Source organism: Macrobrachium rosenbergii, chromosome 2 (genome assembly GCF_040412425.1).
Source record: "Macrobrachium rosenbergii isolate ZJJX-2024 chromosome 2, ASM4041242v1, whole genome shotgun sequence".
NCBI lineage: Eukaryota > Metazoa > Arthropoda > Malacostraca > Decapoda > Palaemonidae > Macrobrachium > Macrobrachium rosenbergii.
This window is the reverse complement of record NC_089742.1, coordinates 43,442,046-43,458,987: the sequence shown is the minus strand read 5'-3', so window position 1 is coordinate 43,458,987 and position 16,942 is coordinate 43,442,046. Positions and strand designations below refer to the sequence as shown.

Here is a 16,942-nt window from a genome sequence, read left to right as displayed (position 1 = left end):
CAGATTGTGTTTAATGTGGCAACTCACTTGTACTATTTTCAGTCAAAATAGACATACAAATACATCGTAACTCAGAGCTTTCTTGTCTTCCGGAAACACGAGAGTAGTTTAGAGTTGTACTCTGAAACTGTTCCGAGGCTTATGCACAATTTTTACATTCGGATAGCCAAGTCGTAGCAGACATTTCGTATCTTCTCAGGCGACGAATGCGCTAGTAATACTGGGACCGCTTTCTCGAGTCTGTGAGGAACCAGCTGATCTCAGTGGTGCTAAGCTGTACGAATAGACTGCAACCAGCACAGCTCACTGGCGCACGTGTTGACTTTACAGTCACTGTTTACTTTTACTTTTACTTTTACTTTCACATAAAGTGTCATATTGTAGTGTACGTAGTTTTATTACATTACAGGACGGTACTGTGGTGTTATAATTTCTGTTTTATTGATCTTTTTTTCATATCTATGTTTAATTTTTTGGATAAACGGAATCACAGGTACAGTAGTTCGTTATTTAAATCCATTATACGCGATGGGAGCGGGTGATTAGGTACTTTACAGAGTTATTGTGCTATTAGCATTTTTCAATTTTTCCAGCACTGAAAAAATTATTTTGAAAGTGCCATCATTATTTCTTAAACTTTTCGTTATTTCTAATGTGTCAAGCTGCTTTTTTTTTTATATTGTTACCAGGTCAGCTGAGAAGCATTACAGGTTTGTACAGATGTCTGAACTTAATGATACTTATTTCTTGTTATGAATTTAACAAATGATGTTGACAGTGTTACATTTTATCATATTTTTTTCTCAAAATTCATGACGCTTTTACTAGAAAAAAGGTAGTATGACCCATAAGTAAAGAGTTGCCAGTTAATAATAAAATGAATGGGCCACTTGAAGATCTGACTGGAATGATAGGGGTAAGAGAAGAGGTTTGTATTTATGGAATTGTCGCATTACTCTAGATATTCATGTCTGTAAATCTCAGTTTATTGGTGTCGCTTGACGTGGCTGGGTATAGTTCATAATGTATGTATTTTCTTTCAAACTTTCATATAGTAGAACAAGTCTCTTTTCTATGACTACAGATACATTTTCCTTTTTTTCCTCAGATCACGGGTAATACAGTCTGCCTAACCTTTTTCATTGTAGCAAACATACGACAGCAGCATGGACATGGAAATACGACTTCTACTTTTGGTTGTCTTATGTTTCTACTATTCAAGCACTACCTTTGGTTTTCCCAGTGGTAAGTGAATGTCCCAGTCTGTTGGCCAGAATTGTGCCTAAACTTGAAATCACATAGTAAATAGAAATTTTGTTTTACATGATAATCTAGGATGTCGTAGCATTCTCCTGGCAATTTCCAATTTCTCTTTCGTGTAGTGGGGTTTTGCCATCAATGGACCTCACATGGTGCTCCGTATGCAGTCCATTTGCCACTCTTATGATTTCCATTGGGGACCTATGAATCTTTTACGGTACAAGGTATTATGGTATATATCTAATATCCTGGTTTTTCTAAAGTATTTTACCTGGGTTGTCCTCTTGACAACTTTGGACAAATCCTGAAATATGCAAATCGTGGTCGCCATTGTATAAAATTCAATTTTTTTCAATATCTCTGTAAATTTGCGAGATAATATGTCATATGGTATGTCTATACCCATCTTTTCGTGGTCAAGGATTAATATTGTGCCACAAAAACGGCCATAACATGTGCAGTTTTATTTGTACAGACATTATGACATAAAGTTATAAAAATCTTACAACAATACATGAAATTCGACATATTATTTGTTATTGCAAACTGTTCTTACAAGTTAAACTTATGATTTGAGTGTATTTTTAACTGCCAAGATACACAGCTTCTTGCATCATGTACATATATGTGCTCCTAATGATAATATAAAAATTATGTATTTAGTTGTGTAAAGGAAAAATGCAAGCTAATTGTTGTCCAACTCATCCTCAGAACAGTCACTGTTATTTTCATTCACATGACCAGTGACTGTGAATGGATTATTGCATCCATTTGTGCCTCCACATATACAATAAATAGTGCAGGGCAACAGGCTCTTTTGACAGAAGCAGGCCGTAGAGCTGCAGGCCTTGTCCACTGCTTTGCAACCACAACTAAGAACATCAGTTAGGCCAGGAGGAGCTGGAGAATCAGAAGCAAATGCTGGTGTTGTGATGCCATCCGAACTTGTTGATGTCCACTGTTGGAGGGCCTTGCTGATCAGCTGCTTTCCATAATATCATTTGGAGATGTGCCCGCTGTACATGGAGCAGTAGATTGGCATCTGTAGGAGGCAGGGCCATAATGCGCACTGGTTTTCCTTTCTTTCTTATATATACCCTGTGGCGAGCTGCATTTATTGAGGTGCCTGGAGGCTGGACATATAGTGCTGTGAAGAACTGTTGGCCTGTTTACAACAGGTCATTTTCTGAGGCATCTATCTCTCTAAGTATCTCAGATAATCCTGGGAAATTTCCTGCCTGCAAGTTTTCCAAACCCAATAAATCAGCAGTACTAGGACATCAGCATCATCATTGAGGATTCTTACTACCTGTGACACATCAGCCTCATCATGTGAAAAGAGATAGTCTTCTTGACTTTCTAGCGTTATTTTATCTCCCATGTTGAAAGAGGATAGTACTCGTGACAGTTGCTTTTTGTTTCGTTTATTCTTCATAATAGTATCTCTGTTTGGGAGTAGACTACTGATAGTCAGGTTGTAGTTGGTGGTACCCTCATCACCAAGTCGCATTCTCTCATGGTCTTTGGCTGATAGATCACGATACTTATCAAAGACTAACACCTTGTCATTATCAAGAGAGTCTAACAAGAGACGGTGCTTAATACTCTCAACAAGGATAGATGCATCAGCACCATGAGGCCATGTAATGTGATAGAGCAGCTGCTGTGCATCCACTATAATGATGTTTGGAGGCACTGGGCTTTGTTGTAGCACACCAAGACGTCTAGCAAGTACAGCTTTGGTGCCCTTTTGCAAACAGCCATACTCATCAATGAGTGAGGAAGGGACAGTACATAACTCGTACTCAAAGATGTAGTATCCATTTATCAGTGATTTGGTTAATTCTCTCCTTCTTCCCTCTCTTGTTCTCTTTAGTGTTTCTCATACCGCCAGCTCCTTGAAATATCCTCAGTTACTAGCAAACACGGATTACTCACCGAGCTGGAAATTCATGCTATTCAGGTGTATTTGCTGCGTTTCATCCTTCTTTTCCCAATGTTCAGAGCAGTCCAGCTACACCCGTCTACCTCTGGAATTCTGCTTTCTGTAATCCCCGACTCACTTTCTACAAGCCTTCATCATTTTCTACTAAACGTTTGCGGGCTCACCGTTATTTTTTCTCCATATAATTCCTCCTGTGACTGAAAAAGATTTTTTTCTTTATCAGTACTTTTCGTATTATTCCTTTTTTTCTCATATTTTTATAACATTTTTAAAATTTTTAGTTAGAAATTTGTTTCCAGTTTGATAACTTTTTTTTTTAAGCTTTCCTTCATTGTGTAGATTCTCAGAGGACTGGTTGATAGATTACTTATTAGATGTTATCTGGCCTCATAATTGCTAGGGTCATCGAACGCTGGGTTTATTAGACAGAAAAAACTTTAGATTATAAAATAATTTTTTTCTTAAATTCTATAAGACAAATATACTGTACATTATACCAGGAAATTTTTAATGAGAATTTTAGGCTTAAACTTGTTGCCGAAAAATCCTGCGTCTTCAACAGATTTAATTAAGCCCACTACTCTTGCAACTTGGCAGTCTTGGCAAGGATGTACTTGCCGCCTCCACTTAGGTTCTTAGAGAGAACCCGACTCTTATAATTCCCAAGACCAAGCAGGCCACTCGATCAACAAGCGGGTCACGGTCAAGGGCACGAGACAGTCATCGCAGTATGGCTGGTGTTCACCTGCCATCTAAAAGCTAAAATATCATGCGAGTATGGCCAATAGGCAGGCGACGCAGGGCCATCTCCCATCCCCTAGGCATATTGTCATACTTCCAAAGAGATACTCATTTGTGATCTGCTTCGTTTTATCATCGTTTTGTGAGTTCCACTGTTTAAAATCAGTACGCGGGATTGGACATTTTGGAATTAGCTCGTCTGCCGCCTGTTTTGCTAATTTTTCTGCCTCTTTATTTCCATGTACTCTCGCATGCGCAGGTACTCGGCGAAACTTCGCATTTATTCCTCTGCACTCAAAAATATGAGGCTACTTAAAACTTTTTAAAACTTATTGCCTTAATGAGAGTGAAAACTGGAAGAGCCTGAAAAATAATTTCACAGATAATTTTAGAATCACCCTAATCCAGAACAGCTTTCTTCCATTACCCACTTCTTCCTGAGGATTTACGTCGAGTGTCTCTCCCTTCTTTTTTCCCCAAAACTACCAGTGTGCTTTTATACAGCCCTGCGTTTGCGGGTCTCTGTCTAGGACTGTTCTTAATTAAGTGCAGAAAATATATGGTGTATGAGCCTCATGGAGATAATGCATTTTAACCTTGCAGTAACTCAAAATTTTCTGATTGTTGGTTTCATATCTGATGGAATTTCAAATAGGCATAAATATTTGTTGTAGGAACATATCCGTAAAATAATAACCAGCTTCGTGTATAGAAGACTGTGCATGAATTTTGTAAGTCACCAAAACCGCAATGACTACGTATACTGAATTTATATTTCTTATTGTCAGTACATCACAGACATAATATATTCATAAGTGCCTACATATCACTTCTCTTTGAGATGCTCCGTACAGACGATTGTTATCAATATGGGAAGCAGGACGTAAAATGAAAAGACAGTAGTTCCAATGACAGTGCATTTCGGGTAGATAACTATTTCATAAAACCCGAAACTAACTGTTCTTGAAATGCGCAGCGACTACATTAAGCCATTACTCGGTGTGCACCCACATAAATAGCCCTGGAAAGATTGTCAAAATAGTGTACAGACACTTCCGATTCTGATCTCTGACATGTTTTGAACTGACAATGGAGCAGCGCATTTTATGTAAGTGTAGATGAATAGCTCAAGAAATTATCTTGAACATGTCAACAGGTGCACTAGTGTGAATGCATTCATCATCTTGACTGAGATTTTAGTTATACAATTTCCGATTTCATGTCTTGCTTTTATGTGCTGTTGCTTAACACTAAGGGCTAATCACGTCCCACTGCTTGAACGCACTTCCAACTTTCAAAACAAAATTTCTTTTGATTATTCACGATTTTTCACCTGTCTCCCTTTCCAATGTCAATATTCTACAGCAGAACAGGACAGCCTCAAGCCATTATGTGAACCACGTAAAACATTTGTGGCCTGGAAGAGCGTAAGGAACTATTTGGTTCACCATTATGGCCAATTCACAATACCTGGGACTTGGACTGGACAGCCGTTGGAGGTGCTGCGCTGCCGTGACTTTCTGGACCCTTGCAGCGAAGATGGCTTCTATTGTGGCACCGGGAGAGAAGAAACACGTAAGTTACATATGTTAATAACCGACGGTAACAAGGAGGTCGCTAACCTAACGATAGAATACGTCCAGGATAAAACCTGCAGATGTTCAGCAATTCAACCCATTGTTGACGATGTGGAAACCCCGCCCTTTATCTTTAATTCCTCTGTGCAAATGATTTCAATGGGATGAAACGTAAATCAGAAGCTAGTTAACTCTTATTAGATCTTAGTTTAACCAGACCACTGAGCTGATTAACAGCTCTCCTAGGGCTGGCCTGAAGGATTAGACTTATTTTACGTGGCTAAGAACCAATTGGTTACCTAGCAACGAGACCTACAGCTTATTGTGGAATCCGAACCACATTATACCGAGAAATGAATTTCTATCACCAGAAATAAATGCCTTTAATTCTTCATTGGCCAGTCGGAGACTCGAACTCGGGCCTAGAAGAGTGCTGGCCGAGAACTCTACCGACTCGTCCAACGAGGAGCTAGTCAACAAGTGCTTATGTGCTTATGGGGCTTACTCGTATGTCCTCAGTGGACAGCGAATTTGTTGTGGTTATAATAAGGCGTGAAGTTCATGAATCTGATGCTTAGCTCTACTGCCTAGGCTAGCAATTGAAACCACGTACAGAAACAGGGTAGAGTCACAAGGTTAGTATCCGCTGAATATGTCTTTGCTGAAAACAGTAACGCTTACCCTTTCACTTTTATTATTATTATTATTATTATTATTATTATTATTATTATTATTATTATTATTATTATTATTATTATTATTATTCGAACTACAGTCATACTTGGGAAAGTATGATGCTACGATTACAAGGGCTCCAACAGGGAGAGCAGTCCAGCTCGGGACAAGAAAAGGTGAAATTAGCACTCCATGTGTGTTTTATGGGTTAATGTGTAAGTAGTCTCATTGTTTGGGTATGCTCATGGGAGAAAATAGGCATTTTTGTTATGGAGCTTTTTCAAGTTGTAACTGATGGATGCTCATGAAAGTGACGTGACAAGGGTGTGAACAGATGCTCTGTCCAGTTGTAGCTGGGTTGCAAGAACCACACCTCTGGCTTGTGCTGTATCCTCAATAATTGCATGTCGTGTTTTATATATACCGATGGTCAAGACATTTGTGGTGAAAGTCTGTCCGTCAAGTAGGATTCATACACCCTTTCTCAAGTCACCTGAAAATTTTCGCTTCCCAACAATCAAGTGCGGAAAGCGAATGAAGGCAGAGGCAAATAAAAGAGCAACTGGTAAAAAACAGGAGATGGGGAGAGAGAATAGAGGATAAAATGTTTTAAAAGTTGATCAGCAGTCCATCCACTGATGCAACCCGATTTTAGCTTTAGTGACAATGATAATATGATAATAATGATGATGATAATCTAATTAGCTTATAATACTCACGCAATCTGTTGCCTTCTCGGACTTCGGTGCGGCACATTGATGCTTATTTTAGACATATGATGTTTGAAAATTTTGTATTTTGAATTAGTTTATATTTCTTATTTTGTGCCGTAAAGTTTTCGAAATAATGTACACTTTTCAATGTAGTTATATTCACAATAAAAAAGATAAAAAAATTTCCTCTGAATGGGTCGACTTACCGGTTGATTTTATATTCATCCGTCTTTCTGTCTACCTATCTATCTATCTATCTATCTATCTATCTATATATATATATATATATATATATATATATATATATATATACATACATACATATACATATGTGTATATATATATATGTGTGTATATATTTATATATATATATATATATATATATATATATATATATATATATATATATACAGTGTATATATATATATATATATATATATATATATATATATACTAATATATATATATAATGTATGTAAATAACTGCAAGAGAGAATTGAAACAAAGGTAATTTTCAACCGGTTTCGCTCTGAGACATGCTGCTTAGAGCGAGACCGGTGGAGAGCATGAACGAGTATATCTTTCGTATCGTTTCGCCTCAGTCAAAATAACAAAAGAATCCAAGATATTTCTCTGGAGATCACTAAAATGAAAATAGAAAACTTTTTTTTGGTAGCACATTTCATAATTTGAGAAACTCAAATATCAATATCAAGTCTAAAACTATCTGTACGTTGTATATAGTGTATTTAAAACTAGGCCGAGACGGACTACAGTATGTGGCAGTACAAACACCACACCTCAGTCCATACGATAACGATGACAAATTTTAAATCAGTTTGTATTTATCATAACTAACAAACCTTTGGTTATATCATAATGGAACCTTAAGAGCTTCATCAGACAGAAATTTAACCCTGAAGACTGTTTTCCTTTTGGTCTTGACCTCTTCAAAGAGAGTTGGTGAACTACACGGACTTTGTTTTGCGTCAAACACACGAGGGGTTGGGGTCAGTGGCCTTCGAATTTGTCCCGGAATTCGTGGCTAAGACTCAAAATCCCTCGGTTTACGTCGACAGATTCGAGTCTTTTTCCACCCCTTCCCTTGGAGATTTTGTCGGTAACTACCCTGACGAATTAATTTTATGTCCCGTCAGGGCGCTGCGTAATTATCTAAAAAGGACACGACATCTCAGAATGGGTTGTCAAGGGCTTTTTGTTAGTACAGGCCGGAAAAAGAGGAAGCGTCCAAGAATACTATCTCCTTTTGGCTACGAGAAGTAATCTAGCCAGCATATACTTCTTCTTCAAATTCAGATGCCATTTCAGTGCGTGCAAGAGCACATAATGTCAGGTGTCTATGCTCTTCCATCACTTCCAAAAAGAACTTGTCGGTTCAAAGGATTTTAAAGGCTGGTACATGGCTAAGCTAAACCACCCTCACATCCTTCTATTTGCCGGACGTTGCCCACAGGTCCTTTGACACTTTCTCCTTGGGTCCAGTGGTGGCTGCTCAACAAGTTGTGTAGCTCATCCAGTGTCCCTAGCGGGACAGTTTGTATCTTACCTAAGATGTTGATTTTGAAAGAGAAGAGTGAATGAGATGACTGGTCTTCTTCCTTTCTCTTTCTTTTCTCTCCTCTACCGGCATGCAGTGGAGAGAAATTATCCATCATACGCTGGAACTAGTCAGGTACAAGTGAGTGAGCTGCATTCCATTAGTTTTAATTTATTGTTCCTACACAATACAGACTGTATAAGGAAGCAAGCCCCTTCCTCTCTCTTACTAGGGGAGAGAGTAAATGACAACAAACGAGGTTGGTGGCTAACGTGGATTTGTTGTCTCCTACAATTAAGACAGTGTAACAGGAATTGCATTGCCTCTTAACCCAGGTGTCTGGCTGGCAAGTAACCTTATACTTTACAGATCAGAGACACAAGACTGATTCCTATGTCCTACTTTGGCCAGGAAGTGAACCAGGGTGAGCTGAACCGCCAGTTGGTTCAGAGGCTTTATCCTTCCTCCAGGAGTAAGTCTCTCTTGTGTTAAGACCGAAGGTTTGTTCTTGTATATGAACAAATGACAAATTTTAAATAAATTTGTACTTTTCATAACTAACAAACCTGCGGTCTTAACATATATTGCCTACCTCAAGCCACCCCTCATACAATTACCTGGGATAAAGAAACTGATGCGATGGAGCCAAGATGGGCGAGGGAGGTCAGCCCTCGCCCCCACCGTCATCTTGGCTAACTCTTATTGCCACCAAATTCCTTGTACTTTCTTAACCGGACTCCAGCAGGCGCTAGATTAAACAAACCTGAGCAGAGCGCTCACACGCTTAATATAACGATGACAAATACTTATAAGGTATGTATTTTGAACGTCACTGGTGTTATAATTGTTGTATTGAAAACCTAATTGTTTTGAACTTTATATTACTGTAGAGCCAGTGTCGACTAACAACTGATTATTATCACCTGAATGTCCTCAATTAATTTCACGTAATCCGTGAATGATGGTTATATTTTGAAGACTCGCGAAATATTGGTGTTCAGTAATATTATAAAAAAATATTTTAAATACAATTGTTTGAAAAGAAGATAGAAGAAGGGTAAGTAGAATATCAAACTGGCTCTCTCCAAATCATCAATATTCCCATTCCGCCCTGGTTCATTCTGTGATACTGTAGTTACGAGTTTGGTTTTTAATTTGTACTTGCGACACGAAGGCATATCTTTGCTTAGGTACATGGGAAAATTAAAGGAGCTAATATCATCCCTTACTATGTTAGGAATATGCCTTATATATATATATATAGATATATATATATATATATATATATATATATATATATATATATATATATATATATATATATATATATATATATATATATATATATATATATATGTATATGTATATATATATATATTGGAATGAGGTTTTGACTTTACATTGAGTATCTTTCCCAATGCAAATCAGGTTGGAACAACATCCAGGCTGTGTGGAATGCACTGGTATATCTGAAATCTTTTCCCTTTTCTTTCTGAGACCATAACAGGACTTGGGCTAAGACGTGGGATATTAAGCAGATTTTTGTCACGCTTGAAGGGTACTGAAAACAAGAGATTCTAAAAAAATCATTTGTTGCAGAAAACTATTATCAAAAGAAAATGAATAATAATTTGCATAAAAATCACAAACACCTTACAAATGCAGAATCATAATCGTGTTCAATAAAAAAAAACAAGTAAAAAATGCAACGAATTTTCTATGGCGCAATAGAGTTTTCTGTATGAACTGCGGCCCATGTTAGCTTTCAGCCCTGGCCCGGTGTTGGCCTGTCCTATTTCGTTGCCAGATGCACGGTTATGACTAACTTTAACCTTAAATAAAATAAAAACTATTGAGGTTATAGGGCTGCAATTTGGTATGTTTGATGATTGGAGGGTGGATGCTCAACATGCCAATTTTCAGCCTCTAGCCTCAGTAGTTTTTAAGATCCGAGGCCAGACAGCAAAAGTGCGGAACGAAAAAGTGCAGATGGGCAGACAAAGCTAGCACAATAGTTTTCTTTTACAGAAAACTAAAAAGGGCGAAGAAACAGTTGTAAGTAGAAGGCAGGCCAATAGTAAGAGAACAAGAAATGAAAATTAACCTAATGCTATAATATAAACCCTCAACGTAAACCACTTACTGTACATTTAATTGTTTTCCTTGCTTAACGCATTAAGCCACTGATTTGTAATGCCAGTGTATTTCTTTATGTTGAAATATTTACATCAAAATGGCATCCAGATTCACTACCACCACCTCGGGGCATATATCCATGATCCTGCGATCAATAAACATGATATTAAATGAGCTCCTTACCAGATCTAGGAAAGAAACAAGCCTTGTAATGCCCAAATTTGACGACGACCAGCTTGGCAGCAGCAGAAGAAGGAACTGAAGAGTTTATGGCAGAAAACAGCAAAAAACCCTGCAGCATTCAGATGCATAGGTGTTCTGCCAGTCTGTGATGCCGACAACAACATAGCTAGCTACTGCGTTCACATAGAAGGGAATACCTCCAGTCCTTGATGTCGACAGCAACACAGATACACACATCATATAACTGCAGTCACTGTAGAATTCACTGCATAGCATCTCTAATGCTGCACTAAAAGTGAAAGCTGGTGTCGTAGTAATAAAAAAATAGGGAGCACCACCTCTCGCTGTAATACGAGAGAACTCTTGCTGTCTTTCCCTCTCGCCATCAGTAACAAGAGAAATCATGGCAAATATTCCTCTGGGTAGAAATCCTTCCTTGTTTCTCTGTGCAGAAAACAACAGCAGCCTATAACCTCCGAAGGATCAGCTTGAAAACTCCTCAAAAGTCTCGGAGGACATTGTGAAGTGCTTTCAAGAGTTCCCAGTGGATTCCCCTGGACTGCCTTCTGAACTTCCGCTAGACAGGCTATCCTCGTGACTGCCAAACACCAAACCACTACACATGACAATAACCGCCAAACACTAAGCCACTACACACAACAATAAAAACCAAACAACCTCATGGGTGTGTACCTGAACTACATAACAGTCGTAGATGGAAAGAAAACTTAAATCATTCTTCATTTATTGAACAACCAACAAAAATTTCTTTAAGTTAACTTTACTGTAAAATAGAATTAAATTGCTGTATTTCTTCATTACAAATATATATATATATATATATATATATATATATATAATCATGAAGCTACAAGTAATAAAGTATATTATCGAAATTCACGCTACCTCGGTATATCTCCGTTGTTGTCGCCGAAGGGGAATTTATATAAGTGATAAATGAATTGAATCGCTGAATAGGCTTTCGTCGCGGTTCGTGTCCCCACGATTCCAATTCATTTATCACTTATATAAATTCCCCCTTCGGCGACAATTCTCCAACGGAGATATACCGAGGTAGCGTGAATTTGATATTAAGACATTTGTAGCTTCATGATTGTATATAAATCACGGTGTGATAAAATATATATATATATATATATATATATATATATATATATATTAACTTTATCACATACACAATTGTTCTGTGCATTAGTAAATTACTAAAAGGACCTCATTAAACTGAATAAAAAACCCGCTTAGATACCATCCAGTTTGAATGAGGTCCTTCTAGTAATATATATATATATATATATATATATATATGTAATATACATATGCCCATGTTGTGACAGCCGGCCACCTTTAAAAAGATGCAGGCAGTTATAATGGTGCAGCTAAGTCTGTGGATCGCTCCAGTCCTAGCACCGAATACAGTAAAACCAAAATGACTACGAACATGTAGTACGTTTTCGGTGTTGCCACTTTTCCCAGATTTGATTCATAAATCCTTTACCTAAGTTGGGATGTAATGTAGATGTGGCAGAAACGTTGCCGTGTCTTCCTTATATCAGGTCAGATAGGGCAGAACACCTTGACACTTTTGTTCTGCATTTCTAACACTGATGACCTAAAATGAGCGAAAGAACTTACATTTGATAACGAGTAAAGGTTGATTTAGAGTAAAAAAAAATAATGCTGCAGTAAATGAAGATTTGAAATCATACATGAAACTGTTTTGTTAACAGGGTATGATAAGGATGATTTAGTTTTTAATCATCTAAATGAATTATACAAATGCCCAATATCTAGCCCAGAGTCTGATGAAAATAAATGATACAATGCGAAAAAAAATAGTTATTGGCTCCTCAAAGACTGTGAATTAAGTGGCCTCGTCCCAGAACGGCATCTTTATCCTGTGGAAAGCCCATGGGAGGGATAAGTAGGACTTTATGACCGGATTAAAGAACCCCGAATTGAGGGATGCAGATGAACTGTAGTCGGATTATAAGTCAGGAAGAAGTTTGGCAATGTAGCTTATGATAGCCATGCTCGTAGTCATTTTGGTTTTACTGTAGTCCGCTCAGCTGTAAATGAGTACCAGCCTATGCTGAGGTCAGGAAGAAGGGTTTGGGTGGGTCTTGCTACTTCGTCCTTAAAAATTTACTAAGAAACCGGAAGGCTGTACCCTTCTGGCATCACCCCCTCCAACATGGAAAAGGGTGCTTGGTAAGAAAATCTGTGCGAAAGGACGGCATACCGGTTTCATCTATCCACCCAAGGGTGAAAATGTGGCAATACGCGTGTGTAACTCGTGATTGGCTGAAAATCAACGTTTCCGATATCGTTGGCTTATTGTGATAAATATTAAAACTTTCTTCAGTAATATATTTGAATGTTTATACATACAAGAGCCCTCACATTTCTTAAATAAATCATAAACATGACGATTTGCATAGATAATATACCTATACAAGCTCAAGAAAGATGAGCTTATATCAAACAGTCTATTCATATCAAACACAAACGAACGATAGACATTCAAAAATTATGTTTTACCTCATGGTATAGCTCAGGCTACACATAGATCACAAGATTTCCGTATCATTTAAACTGTATTCGATGTACCATTTCGTTGCATGGATATAAATATAACTTCATTGTGATACCAAAGTTATATCCGCGCAAGCAAGCTGGGAAAATAACATTTAATGAAGTCGACTGCTAGAACCCCAAGAGTGGCAAGCGACAGATAGGCTTATACTATTGATTCGCCAGATATTTGATTTTACTGACCTTTTAATCTCACTTTCATTTCAAATCACTCAAAATGACTCTCTTATTGTAACCTTTATTTATTCAGTCTAAGTATCGTCCAATATTAAAAAAAATAAGGCTAGGTTGACCTTTTATGCCGTATATTTCATCAACACACAAAGGATGTGTGGAAGTCAGTTAAAGCCGCGTCCACACCTGTTGCATTTCCACGTATCGTATCATCGTTGCGTAGCAGTGTGGACGGGAAAGCGTTGCACCGTGGCGTATCAAAATATGATACAAAGATACGCAACGGGCTCGATCCACCGTTTGTCGGTCTTTTGCCGTCACACCAAAGGAATGATACGCAACGCATCTACCCTCGTGTGAGTTTAGAATTCCACCAACGCTGTGACTTTCTTTCCCTTTTACTGACATGATGTTCATGAATAAAAATATACGTGGCCGCAGCCAACTGCACATTTACGCTAATGGCTACGGTCAGAAAGAAACTGGATGATATTGTTGCACCGCGGAACGATGATACAGCACGCGGATACGCAGCAAGTGGGTACAATACCCTGTTGCACCGTATCGTATCACTAGGTGATCCGCAACGATGATACGATACGTGGAAATGCAACAAGTGTGGACGCGGCTTAAGATTTCGAACTTCTGCGCGATAAGTTATTTGGCATCTTTCTCCAGAAATTGCCCAGTCACTGATGCATTATAACGATTTGTATGCTCGAGGAAAAAAAATTATATAAACATGCAAAGTATTCTGAGAAGAAGCCGCATTAATTGCATTAATTAAAAATTTCCCGCCTTCCAGCCAATGTTGCAGTAGCTGTTCCTATTACTTATGCTTACCCCAGACAGCCTCTTAATGCGCTTACGCACTTGTTTCACATCCACATATCGTATCATCGTTGCGTATCACCCAGTGATACGATACGGTGCTAAAGGGTTACGTATCCACTCGTTGCGTATTTCCGTGTCGTATCATCGTTGCGTAGTGCAACAGTGTCATTCAGTTTCTTTTTTACTGAACTTGCAGCGGGACAAAGCCATGTTTCCTGTCTGTACGAGGCTATGTGGGTTGTGTATCATTCCTTGGAAGTGATGGCAAAAGACTGACAAATAGCAGATCGAGCCTGTTGCGTATCTTTGTACCATCGTTTGACACGCGACGGTACAACCCTTCCCCGTCCACACTGATACACAATGATGAGATGCGTGGATACGCATCAAGCGTTTGCACAACAATATTTCGTGCCATTTCGAATATTAGCCTACTCATGTAATTTACATGCAAGAAATTATTGAAATACATTTTATTCGCACTCCCATACCCAGATGTGTTTTTACTTACCTACAGTGATGAAATAAAACATAATTATTGAAAGTCCATCGTTCTTTTGTGTTTGATCTGCATAGATTATATTACATGAGTGTGCTTGTATTGTTATATTATCGACATAAATCGGCATGTTTATGATCTATAATAGAAGGTGTGAGGACTCTTAGTATATGTGATATTTCAGATTAATTACTGCAGAAATAGTTTGCATCATTGCCACAGTAAGTCTACGATTATGGAAACACTTATTTCAGCCAATCACCAGCTAGCTATGCGTATGTCACGTCCACCTGAAACCACGTTGGTGAGTGGACAGATGGAATGAAATGGACTACCGTCTCCAATGATGAGGTTACTATCCCCACTCCCTGAAAATAGTTTAGTACACATATGTATGTGTGTGTGTGTGCATTTGTTATGTTCAGTGATCGCTGCTGAGTTTGTACATGTGTTGGTCGGAGGTCGACAACTCGAAATCGATGTTCTCTCACGTCCTCAACATGGGTGGGAACGCAAAGAGAAGTTTGTATCAGTTTGGGAAACGGACTTGTGAATTTCTATATTTTCACGGCATTATAACTAATTCGTAACAAGAAAGCGTGAAATTTTCAAGAAAATGATGTATGATCATATGAGATTCTTTATCAGTTGTCATGTACCTCCCACAAACCCGCCCCCTCTCCTCCATACCCCCGTCCCCCTCCTTCTCCCTCTCCTCCACTCCGGTTGTTTCATTGTTTTCCATAATTACTACAGTTCCCCTCCTGTGCATGTTTACAATGTATGGTACACCTGCACATGATCACAATTATGATGTCAAAGAATACACTTCAAACGCATGTATGATTTCAGCCAATTGCTTATAATTATTGTGTTAGTATATTTTTAAGAGATTACTTTTAATGTAAACTCATTTTACATTTTTACCAGGTTAATGGGATACTACATGTTGATATTCAGATAACTGAGGAACTTTCAGTGTGAAAAGGTCTAATGAATTCTTAAACACTGGAGGGTATTCAGTGGGAAAACGGTTTGTTAATGCAGAATTTCTTAGATAGTTCATTGACAAAATCATAAGGGCGTTTTTCGACAGCAGCACGAAAATGTTTGGCTGCATATACTTAACTATGACACAGAGTTGTTTTAGACAAACGTATTCAGAGAACCAAAAAACAGCCATTTTATGAAAAACGATTAGTTCGTTGAACCTATTTATTGCGAGAATGAACATACTCTTAATCCAGATACTGCAAGCAGGTAGTATCATTAAGTCATGACAAGTGTGGACCAGTTTTTAACAAGTGTTTTTATATATATCTAGGTTCTTACCTGGCTCACTTACTGTATCCCTTGTTCAGGGGTCCAATCCGGGGTCTAGCTCGTGAACAGGGGGGGGCTTACTATTACACCTTGAGATTCTGACTGCAATTGCTAGGTCAGGCAGGAAACTAAATAGAAAAATTCAGTTGGGAGGAAGGATGTACTTCAACAAGGGATTGTTGCAGATAAACACTTGAATTTACTTTAAATGGAATATATTTACAATTAAACACGTCAGTCAGAAGACTGGGGAATGATAGGCAAATACAAGAGGGGGCTGCCACGTGGTTAGTTATGCTATCACTGTTCGAAAATTGAATAGTCTATGATTAATCCTCTTGGAAGGGATACTGAAGAATTGATTGCAGTGGCCTTTTCACTGCAAGAAGCACAAGACAAGACGATGTTTCCACAGCCAGTGTACCGTCTGCATTTTGATAATGCCAGCGGTTACACAAAGATAATTATAACGACCTCTGGTGAATCAAGGATTGCACAAAGGGTGCCAAGATAATTCGATTCTGGTACGATATACTTGCATTAAAATTCACACTGAGCTAAGTGAGTCAGATCTTTGTGATAACTCGCACTTTAGAAAAGAAAATGAGAGTGCAGTGGAAGAGTAAAGAAATGTAACTGTCGAAAAAACCTCGAATCAGGACGTTACCTCATAACCGAGCGATGGAGGGGCCTCGTCAAACTTCACCAGTT

The 16,942-nt window shown here is 38.3% G+C and overlaps 1 protein-coding gene across 1 annotated transcript in view; it reads left to right on the top strand.

Annotated features, from left to right (window-relative positions):
• The window catches only part of LOC136842879 (uncharacterized), a 465,824-nt gene that overhangs the window by 165,657 nt on the left and 283,225 nt on the right, over positions 1 to 16,942 (top strand). The window contains exon 6 of the mRNA XM_067110786.1: positions 1,109 to 1,245. Coding sequence (XP_066966887.1) covers positions 1,205 to 1,245 — 41 coding nt within the window. The 5' untranslated portion in view covers positions 1,109 to 1,204. The remainder of the gene's footprint in view (positions 1 to 1,108; positions 1,246 to 16,942) is intronic.